The sequence below is a fragment of the Dictyostelium discoideum genome (assembly GCF_000004695.1).
Source record: "Dictyostelium discoideum AX4 chromosome 2 chromosome, whole genome shotgun sequence".
NCBI lineage: Eukaryota > Evosea > Eumycetozoa > Dictyosteliales > Dictyosteliaceae > Dictyostelium > Dictyostelium discoideum.
Genome location: NC_007088.5, coordinates 2,103 through 13,569, shown reverse-complemented (window position 1 = coordinate 13,569; position 11,467 = coordinate 2,103). Strand labels below are relative to the sequence as shown.

The 11,467-nt window shown below is 21.8% G+C and overlaps 4 protein-coding genes across 4 annotated transcripts; 1 reads left to right on the top strand and 3 right to left on the bottom strand.

The window, feature by feature from the left end:
• Positions 1–174: 174 nt before the first annotated feature.
• DDB_G0294290 (xeroderma pigmentosum group G family protein) lies at positions 175–3,108 on the bottom strand (the record flags this gene model as incomplete). Its single annotated transcript, XM_628747.1, has 1 exon — positions 175–3,108. One exon carries the CDS (start codon positions 3,106–3,108, stop codon positions 175–177), a length of 2,934 nt encoding a protein of 977 aa, XP_628749.1.
• A 211-nt stretch (positions 3,109–3,319) lies between these two features.
• Positions 3,320–5,447, bottom strand: DDB_G0294292 (unclassified GTPase; the record flags this gene model as incomplete). Its single annotated transcript, XM_628748.1, has 2 exons — positions 3,320–5,245; positions 5,349–5,447. The coding sequence occupies 2 exons, from the start codon at positions 5,445–5,447 to the stop codon at positions 3,320–3,322; spliced, it is 2,025 nt and encodes a 674-aa protein (XP_628750.1).
• Positions 5,448–7,472: 2,025 nt separating this feature from the next.
• On the bottom strand, positions 7,473–7,799 carry DDB_G0294294 (chromo domain-containing protein; the record flags this gene model as incomplete). Its single annotated transcript, XM_628749.2, has 1 exon — positions 7,473–7,799. One exon carries the CDS (start codon positions 7,797–7,799, stop codon positions 7,473–7,475), a length of 327 nt encoding a protein of 108 aa, XP_628751.2.
• Positions 7,800–9,105: 1,306 nt separating this feature from the next.
• On the top strand, positions 9,106–10,788 carry DDB_G0294296 (hypothetical protein; the record flags this gene model as incomplete). The annotated part of the gene is made up of 1 exon (XM_628750.2): positions 9,106–10,788. The coding sequence occupies one exon, from the start codon at positions 9,106–9,108 to the stop codon at positions 10,786–10,788; it is 1,683 nt and encodes a 560-aa protein (XP_628752.2).
• Positions 10,789–11,467: the final 679 nt, after the last annotated feature.

The window sequence follows — 11,467 nt, the reverse complement described above, 5'->3', positions numbered from 1 at the left end:
ATTTGATTATTATCAGTGGTATGGTTATTATTAAATATATCATCATCATTAAAGAATGGAATTTCTTTCTTTTTTTCTTTATCGGTGACCTCTTTTTCAACTATATCATCCTCTAATAGTGAATTTATCAAACTCTGGTTCTCAATGCCAAATTCATAATCTTGATCTTCATTACTAGCTAAAACAAATACCTACTTTTTCTTTTTCTTTTTCTTTTTCTTTTTCTTTTTCTTTTTCTTTTTCATTTTCTTTTTCAACTATATCATCCTTTAATAATGAATTTATTAAGTTTTGATTCTCAATACCAAATTCATAATCTTGATCTTCATTACTTGCTTTTTCATTTTCATTTTCATTTTCATTTTCATTTTCATTTTCATTTTCATTTTCATTTTCATTTTCATTTTCATTTTCATTTTCATTTTCATTTTCGTTTTCATTTTCATTTTCTATTTCTTTTTCAACTAAATCTTCCTTTAATAATGAATTTATTAAGTTTTGATTCTCAATACCAAATTCATAATCTTGATTTTCATTACTTACTTTTTCATTCTCATCTTCTTTTTCATTTTTATTTTCTTTTACAATTTTTTCATTATTTTTTCTTTTTTGATCCTCTTCCAAAATTTTTCTTATTAATCTTTCATTTTCTATTTCAGTATAATATTTTTGATTATTTGATTGAATTTTACTAAACTCCTTTTGTTCCCTTAAATCCTCTTCTAATAGTTGATTAATTAATTTTTCATTTTCAACACCACCAAAATCATAATCTTCCTTTTGTTGTTTACTTTTAATTTTATCATAATTTTCAATAAATTCAATATCATCACCATCATCATCATAATCAACAACCATTATTGATTCTTTATTGTTATCATTTGGATCTTCAACAATAAAACTAGTATCCTTTTTCCTATTAACTGATTTATTTGAAATAATATCATTCATCTTCTTTTCATTTTCATTAAATAATACCTTTCTTTCTTTTAAATTATTAACATTCAAATTGATAGCCTCGTCAGTATTTTTTGTCCCTTTAATTGAATCTTCTTCTTCTTCTTCTTCAATAATATCAATATCTCTTGGTCCCATACTATCTTCATCGTCATCATTATTATTATTGTTATTATTATTATTATTATTATTATTATTATTATTATTATTATTATTATTATTATTATTATTATTATTATTTTTATTATTTTTATTATTTTTATTATTATTTTTATTATTATTTTTATTATTATTATTTGTTTTATTGAATTTATCAAGTTCACCCATAAAACCTCTAATTATTCTTAATTGTTCAATTGTTTCATTTTCATTTGAACTATTTAAACTTTTAGTGATACCTTTATCATGTTCATCATCATGATCACTATCTTCTTCAATTGAGAATGGAGTATTCCTTTTATTTATAATTTCAATAATTTTACTATTATCATTGTTTTCATTATTTTCTACTTTATTTGAATTATTTTTTTTCGTAAATAAAATTTTATTCAAAGATTGATCTTTTGATTTTGGTTCAACAAATATATCACTATAATCATCTTCATTATTATTATTATTATTATTATTATCATTGAAATCTAAATCGTTATCATTTACATTGAAATCATCTTGATATGAAAATTTTTTAAAGTTTTCTTTTGTTTTAGTTGGTGTTGTTGTAGTTGTAGTAGTTGTTGTTTTAATTGGGGATTCTCTATTAATTAAAGAATTAAACTTCATTTGATGATCAGATAATTTTGATTTAATTTGATATTTTGTATCTTGTATTTCATAGACACTATTATTAAATAAAGATAGGTTTGGTTGAGGTGATTGTTTTTTTGGTGATGGTTTTACAAAGTTTGGAATATTTGAAATTCTAATACCAGATTCAATCTTTGATGATAAACTTGACATTGGTGATTTATTATCGGGTGGTGTTTTAATCATAGTTGAAATATCACCTTGTTGTTTAGTTGGAGTTTTATTAAAAATAATACTTGTATTTTGACTTGTCATTTTTACTCCTTGATTTTGTTGATCAATTCTCTTTAAAAGTTCATCAGCTTTTCTATTTAACATACCCTTATCTAAAATACTAATCAATTGACGTTTTGAGAAATCAATTGTAGTTTTATTTTGATTTTGATTTTCTTTTTGTTGTGCAATCAATGAAATCTTATCCTCAATCAATTTCTCATTCCTAATAATACCAATAATTTCAAGTTGTAATTCCTCTGGTAATTCTTTAAATTCACTAGTATTAATTGTATCCTTTGTAATTCCATTCAATTGCATAAAACTTGTTAATGAATCTTCTTTGATAATTTTATTTATTTCATTTTCTTCATCTGATCCTATACCATTATCACTATTATTATCATCATCATCATCATTAATTGTAATTATATTATTATTATTATTATTATTATTATTATTATTATTATTATTATTATTATTATTATTATTATTATTATTATTATTATTATTATTATTATTATTATTATTATTATTATTATTATTTTCATTTTGAATTTGATCAGTATCTGGAATAATTTCTAAATCACTATCTAATTCGAATTCGTAGTCATCATCATTATTTATATCTTGTTCAATTAATTCATCAAAAATTGAATTATCAAAATCTGAATCAAAATTTTTATTTTTATTTTTATTATTTTTTGAAGGAGTAGTGGTGTTGGTGGTTGTTGATTTTGTTATTTCATTATTTTTAATAGATAAAGTACCATCTTTTAATTGTTTTTTAATTGTATTAATTAAAAGTAATCTTCTTTGATTTTTTTCAATATTTTGTTCAGCACGTTCACGTCTTTTTCTTCTCTCTTCAATAGTTCTTCTCTTTAGATATGGTACTCCACCATCAAATACAAAGATTGGTTTAACACGTAATGATAATAATTTACAAATACGTCTAAAGAAACCTAATATTGGTGCATTGGTCATAGGATCACCTTTTTCATTCTTTAAGGTTCTAATGAATGTATGAATCCAAATACTTGCATCAATAGCTAAGGTTTTACCTTCCAATGCATTTATATCAATTGATGTACCAGATTGTTGTAATAATTCCCATAATTTTGGTACTCCCATTTTTTTTTTTTTTTTTTTAAAAATTAAAATAAAAAAAAAAAAAAAAAAATTAAAAAAAAAAAAAAATTATAATGCTGTTATGAGTAAAAAAAAAAAAATTAAAGTTAATTCTGAAAAATATTTTTTTTTTTTTTTTTTTTTTTTTTTTTTTTTCTAAAAATAGAATTTAATTTTATGAAAATATTGTTTTTATTTTTTTTATTTTTTTTTTTTAATTTTGTTCATCAGTTGTTGTTGTTGTTGTTGTTGTTGTTGTTGTTGTTGTTGTTGTTGGTTGTTGTTGTTGTTGTTGTTGTAAAATTTGTTGTTTTAAAGCTTTAATTTGTTCTAAACGTTTTCTTGAATTTTCTTCTTTTTCTTTTTTGGACATATTTTCTAATTTAGCAGCTTCAGGAGTAGTTGAATGAAGGAATTGAGTACGAGTATAAGCATCTTTTTTATTTGAATCAATGTGTTCTTTTTGTAAATTTATAACTTTTTTCTTTTTCTTTGATTTATCTTTTGTTAAAGCTGAAACTTGATCTTGATAAATATATTTTGCTTCATTATCTTTATTGAAATCATATGTAACTTTTTTACCAGTAACTGTTAAATCATCACTTGTTGAACCAAAATGTGAAATTTTATGTTGAGTTTCATTTGTAGTAGTAGTAGTTGTAGTAGTATTATTATTATCAAATTCATTTTCATTATTAATAATTAAATTACTACCTTTTATTGTTTTTCTTTGAAATTTAATAGAATCAAAACCTGGTGGTGGATGACAATATAATAATTTACCATTTACAAAATCTTTTAAAACGATACGAGCAGCACGAGATTGATCTGGGGCACCATGAACAGTACGAAAACCTCTCATATAACCATAGGCAGATAAGAATTCATTTGCGGTTGGAGGTCTATCTTGTGGTTCATGTTCTTGTGGTTTTGGAATACCAACACGATAGATTTCCTCTAGATGTGATCTTGGTAAACGTTCACAAATCAAATCTACAGGTGAAATGAAATCACGTAATTGATCGATTGGAAGTAAACCATTACAAACCAAATCTGCTTTTGAAGTTGAAAGTGTTGGAAAAACCAAACCAGGACAATCCAATAGAACAATTTCATCATCGAGTATAATGGTTTGAACATATTTAGTTTTACCAGGAGTTGCAGCGACGGCAACTTTCTTTTCACCATATAAAACATTGATAGTTGAAGATTTACCAACATTTGGATAACCTGCTAAACCAACGACAACACGATTATTATAACGATTATCAGCCAAAGGTTTTGGTTGAAGTTTTAAAAACTCTTCTAAAATCTCTTCACGATTATAGATTTTAATCTTTAAATCTTCAAGAGTTTCCTCTGGTGTTAATTGAATGGATGCTGCAGCCAATTGTTCTTTTCTTTTCTTTTCCTCTTGTTCAAAGAGTTCATGATCAATGGAACCCTCTTCGATTAAACGTTGTAATTGTCTTTGTTTTTCAATACGTACTTGTTCTTTATGAGCTGAAAAGAATCTAAACTCTACACCTTCAGATTCGAAATATTTTGCCCATTTCTTTCTTTGTAACTTTGTAAGTAAATCAGCCTTATTGACCAAGAGTAAATTGACCTTGTTAACATTGATCTCTTTGACGTATTTCTCTAAATCTGGACATCTAAATAATAATGGATTTCTACAATCAACAATTTGTACTAAAAGATCGGAACGTTCAGCAACACGCCACAATTGTTTCCAAACTTCAGCATTCTTTTCAAATGGTGTTACCAATAAACCTTGTTCCTCTTCCAACTTTGCAATACCTTTTCTCCAATGATAAAATACTTCTTTCTCCAATTCTAACAATTCTTCGGTTGTGGTATTTTCATTCCATTGTGGTCTACGTGGAATAGTCAATGAATTCCAATAGAGTCTATGTTTTTCCATAAGTTTTTGATGATCATTCGTCTTTTTCTCTTTCTCTTCTTTTGATAATACTGTAGATGATGTTTTACTTATAACTACTACATTTTGTTTCTCACTTTCAAATACTTTTTGTTCTAACGATGTTATCTCTAAAAAATTCTCTAAATTATTACCTGTATCTGTATTTGATACTAATTTCTTTCTTTCTTCTTTTGGATCAATATCTGTTGTAAACATCTAATAATTATTTTAAAATTTTAATAAATTTTATTTTATTATTATTTATTATTTATTATTTATTATTTATTATTTATTATTTATTAAAAATTAAACTACATACACCAATGGTTTGTTCATTGAATGTTCTACCTAGTTTCTTATTTCTTGATTTAATTAAGGTATCACCTAACTTTGTTGGCTTATTATTACCCTTTACCATTTTATATAATATTTTTTCAACTAAAAAATAAAAAAATAAAAAAAACGAAAAAACTTCGCAAAAAAATAAAAAATTGAAAAAATAAAAAAATTAAAAAAAAAAAAAAATAAAAAAAAAAAAATAAAAAAATTATGTGAATCGTTTAACGAGAAACAAAAATATTAAAATATTTTTTAATTTAATTTTAACAAATACTTGTTGCAACATAATTCAATTGCGGATATTAAAATTTTTTTTTTTCCAACGGGCATACAAGAGAATAATTGAATTAATTATAATTAACTCGACATTTTCTAAAAAGATAGAGTTATCCTGGAATAAATTCAGCTATTTCGAAAAGTTTTTTTTTTTTTTAATAAAACGCATTATTTAAATCAAAAATTTTAAATAATATTAAACAATATTTGTTAAGACCTATTGTAGAATTAAATTTGGTATGTAGTTATTGAGAAATAAAGAAAATATAAAAAAAAAAAAAAATGAACTTGGAAAAAAGGAACTTCAAAAAAAAAAATAATATGGCCAATGAAAATTTTTTCGCGAAAAGATTGATCTTTTCCGGATAACTCGATCTTTTTTAAAATATGCCGAGTTATAACTAATTCAATTATCCACTGAATGGTCCATTAAAAAAACATAAATTTTTTTTATTTTTTTTTTTTTTTTTATTTTTTTATTTTTTTTTATTTATTTTTTTTATTTTTTTTTATTTTTTTTTTATTTTTATTTTATTTTTATTTTTTTATTTTTTTTTATTTTTTAAATTCATTTTTAATAGATCTCTCAGTGAATAATTGAATTATTTATAATTAACTCCAATTATAAAAAAATAAATAATCCTTTCACAAAAAAAGTTTTTTTTTTTTGAAAATATTTTCATTTTTTTTTTTTTTAATATCAATTAAAAAATAAAAATTAAAATTAAATGAAATATTTTTATATGAGATGCGCGAATTTGTTATGTTGTTGAGCTCATACTAACTTTAAATTAATTTAGTTTTGAGTCTCTAACACCTTCCTTCTTTAGGCTAGCTATGGCTCAGAGGTGGACTATAATCTCTTGGGTGTAACTTTTCTTCCTGATCTAGTTGTTTTAATTTGTAAACTAAGATCAAGTTCATCATCATCACTTGAAGTATTTTGATTTCTTGATTTTCTTTTCTTTGATTGGTTTCTTTGATTTGAGTTGGAGTTTTGTTGTCTTGCACAGCGATGAAAATTACACCTTTAAAGCAACTTTAAATTTAATTAAAAGTGGATTTATAGTCCTATAAAAAAGTCACATAAAAATTAATTTAAAAGCAATTTTTTAAATGACCTTTAAAATGACCTTTAAAATGACCTTTAAAATTACCTTTAAAATTACCTTTATAATGCTCTTTAAAATTAACTTTAAAATGCCCTTTAAAATTACCTTTATAATGCTCTTTAAAATTCCTTAAAAATATGATTAAAAATTATAATATTTTAAAGTAACCTTAAAAATTACCTTTAAAATTACCTTAAAAATTAGCTTTAATTTAGGACTTTAAATTCGCTTTAAATTAAATTTAAATTTGCTTTAAAGGTGGTTTTTTCTTCGCTGTGTTATTATTATTTATTATTTATTATTATTATTTATTATTTATTATTATTATTTATTATTATTTATTTATTATAAAATGTAATATTCATTACATGTCCCCCTTCTTGACAAGATTGGTAAAGGATTCTAATAAAATATTATCTTTTTTTTTTTTCTTTTTTTTTCTTTGAAAATTTTACGAAATTTTTTTTTTTTTTTTTTTTTTTTTTTTTTTTTTTTTTTTTTTTTTTATGTATTTTTTTTGTATTATTATGTATTATTTTTTTATATTAATTCTATAATTATCGTATATTAATTCAAGTATTGTTTATATCCCTTTCTGTATTTTTTTTTTTAAAATTGGTACATAATTGATTAAAAATTGGGTACGAATTTGGTACGTTATTGGTACGTTAATGGTACGTTAATGGTACACAAAATATCCGAAATTGAATAATATTTTATGCGATGGTTTGTAACCTTTTGTTATGGATCTTAAAATTATCTTCGTTCCTGACCCCTTCTGATGATAATTTGTCATCAAATTCTTTAATTAGCTGTGGCACCTCATCCAAATAATGTTTTGGTACCCACATATCGTTGTCTTCGCTTGAGTTCTTGTATCTAATTAAATATTCTATTCTGGAACCAGTTCCATAAGTTCTACATCTTTTGTTAACCACCTTTTCAATTTCATCTTCCAATGGAATGTGGGTTTTTTTGTTTCTTTTACTGAATAATGTTCTGTCTTCTCCAATAAATGATTTAATTTCATCCACATGAATCATCCTATTACCATTTGTTGTAGGGAATTTTCAATAAAATTTCACTACAGTAGCGTAGTGAATTTTTTTATTTAATTTCACTACAGTAGCGTAGTGAATTTTATTATTTAATTTCACTACAGTAGCGTAGTGAAAAAAAAAAAAATCACTGACCCTAAATTTTTTTTTTTTTCAAAAAACAAATAAAGTTTATTAAATTATTATCTTTTATTTGATTATTAGTTCTATTTAAGTTTTTTTATTTTTTTTTTTTTTATTTTTTTATTTTTTTTTTTTTATTTTATTTTTTTTTTTTTTTTTGCGCCAAAACTTCACAGCAAAGAAAAATGCACCTTTAAAGCCAATTTCAAGCAAATACAATTTAAATTTGCTTTAAATTGGCTTTAAATTTGCTTTTTAAAAAGGTAATTTTAAAGATATTTTTAAGGTCATTTAAAATTACATTAAAAATGACCTTTTAAATTTATTATAAAGCGGTTTTTAAATAATGTTTTAATCACTTTATAATAAATTAAAAAAAGTTATTTTTAATGTAATTTAAAATTACTTATCAATCCTTTTTTAAGCTTTTATTAATTATATTTTTTAAAATACATTTTAAATGCATTTTAAATACATTTCAAATCAATTTTTACACTATTTGTTTCAAATTTATTAAAAAAAAAAAAAAAAATTAAGAAAATTAAAAAAAAAAAAAAAATTAAGAAAATTAAAAAAAAAAAACAACTAAAAAGATAACCAAATTAATTTTAATTCTTTATTTATTTGTTTCAGTGGCAATTGAATTCTATTATTATTATTTTTATTAATTAATAATAAATAAGTGTTTCAGTTGCCTTGGGTTTTATATTATTTTATTTTAAATTTTACTTCTCATTTCAAAAAGCGAAAAATATCAAAAAAAAAAAAAAAAATTTAATTATTTGTTTTGCATATTTATATTATAAGTATAAACATACATATAAAAAAAGATTTTTTATTTTTTATTTTTTATAATTAATAAACAATTAACGAGTGCACATGTATATTATTGCATTTGTGTAGTTTTACAATTAATTGGGCAGATTTTATAGTTTTTTTTTTTAATATTTTAAAAAGAAAAAGGTATAGACAGGGTCATAGGTTCCCCGTCATTTTTTGAAAATGGGGTATATCCCTCTAAATATAAAATTCTAAGTACTAAATCATATATCTACTTGCTATAATGCTAAAATTTGAATAAAATGAAAAAAAAAAAAAAAAAAAACGTAAAAACTCGAGGAAAAAAAAAAAAAAAAATATTATTTTTAATTTCCAGCCAGCAAACAAAATGAATTTAAATAACATATCATGCATTAATTGCAGAGAAAAATTAAAGAATTTTAAAAATATTATTATTCATTATATTATGCATAAAAATATATGTCCATTTTGTCTTGCATATTACCGTTCTTATAAACAATTTTATGATGTAAATGGACATTTCAACACCAAAAAATGTAAAAATGAACAAAATAAAATTATTACAAATAATCAAAAAAGAGATAGCTTTTATAAAAAATTAATGGATATTACTGGTGAAAAAATAAAATATCCAACAAATGATCCAGATGACCCATGTAAACATTTATGTAACCAAAACCAAGATGAAATTTTTTATCAAGAAAATAATGAAAATAATGATAATAATCAAACAATTGATAATGAAGAAAATCATGATATAATTGGGTTGGTACATAGTGAAGATGAAAACAATGAAATTAGAATAGATGAAAATGAAGCAAACATTAATAATGAAAATAATGAAAATAATGAAAATGAAAATGCTCAAAACGAACCAATAAATAATAATCTAAATAATAATTTAGATAATGAAAAATCAAAAAAAAAATTAAATGAAACTGAAATTGAATTTTTAATGTTGGGAATTGAAAACTCAATAAGTTTAAAGCTACTTGAAAAATTTAAAAGTTTTATTGACAAAAATAAAACCAATTTAAATCAAATAAGATACACACCTCAATATATGGATAAATTATTTATGGAAGATTTTCAAATAAAAGGAGAAACATTTATAAATAAAAATTATGATCACTCAATTTTTTATTTTGAAATTAAAAAAGTATTAGAAACTTTATTAAATAAAAAGCAATTTTTTGAAAGAATAGATTTTGATACAGATTTTGAAACTGGAATTTATACAAATTATAAAAGTGGTCAACAATTTAAAGATTTAAAAAATAAAAATAAAAATAAAATTGTTTTACTTAGAATATTCACTGATAGTATGCAGTGTCAAAACAAGAAAGATTATACTATAATGCTGGATATAGAAAATTATATTGGAAATGAATTTAAAAATAATAAATTATTATTATTTGTAGTACCAAATGATTGGTTACTTAATTTTCATCAAACAATTAGGGCATTGTTTTCATCTTTTATTGGTAATGGCTTTAATTTAATTATTGAAAATGAACAAATAGATGTTGTACCGTTTGGACTGACAATGGATATTCCAGAATTTAGAGCATCGTGTAAACTTAATGGACATAATTCAAATGAATATGCATGTCACACATGTGACAAACCAAGAGATGGTTTATTTATTTGCAAATCAGGTACATTAAGAAAACAAGAAGATATTACAAATTTTCACTCCACCAAACCAAATTATGCTGAACTAAATGCTGATATAGAATTAAAAAAAGTATGGGAAAAAAAAGCAAAAGATATTGGTATCAAAGGTGTGGACAGAGGGTGGGTCGAACCTTTGTCCATTAATTATTTAAAAACACAACCAGACATTTTACATAATATTTTATTAGGTGTCGCACAAAGATGTTTAAATTACATTTTTGATAAATATAAAAATAAAATTGCAAATTTTTTAAATAATTTAAAAAATGCAAAAATAATAGATAACAAACCAAAACCATCAATTTCACTATTTGCAAATAAAACAAGGAAAGGAAGAGAGAATAGATCAATATTATATTACCTTTTGTTCTAGGGAATTTTTTTTGAAATTTCGCTTTCTAAACGGCAGTCAATTTTTACTCTAAAATACACTGTTTATACATAGTGTAAAAATTCACTAAATTTTTTTTTTTTTTATAATTAAATTAAAAAACAATTTATTTAATCAGAACAATAAAAAACCAATTTTATTCAGTTATTTGCTTGTTATTTATTTTTTTATAACAAAAAAATTTAGTTTGCGCCAATTTTTTTTTTTTTTTTTTTTTTTTTTTTTTTTTTTTTTTTTTTTTTTTTTTTTTTTCAATTATTTTTTTCTATTTTTTTGTTTCGAAACAATTTTATTTTATTCCCCAAAAATGAAACAATCAAAAATAAATGAAATAAAAAATTATTTAAGAAATAAAAATAATAGTAATAATCTAAATAGAAAATATAAAGATTATGTACTACACAGCAAAGAAAAATGCACCTTTAAAGCAAATTTAAAGAAAAGTTGATTTAAATTGGATTTAAATTGAATTTAAAGCCGCGTTTAAAAAATTCATTTTTAAGGTAATTTTTAAGGTAATTTTTAAGATATTTAAAAATGCCTTTAAAATTTGCTTTAAAATAAATTTTTAAGCAATTTTAAAGGTGATTTTAAAGGTGATTTTAAAGGTGATTTTTAAGGTAATTTTTAAGATAATTTTTAAGATATTTAAAAATACCTT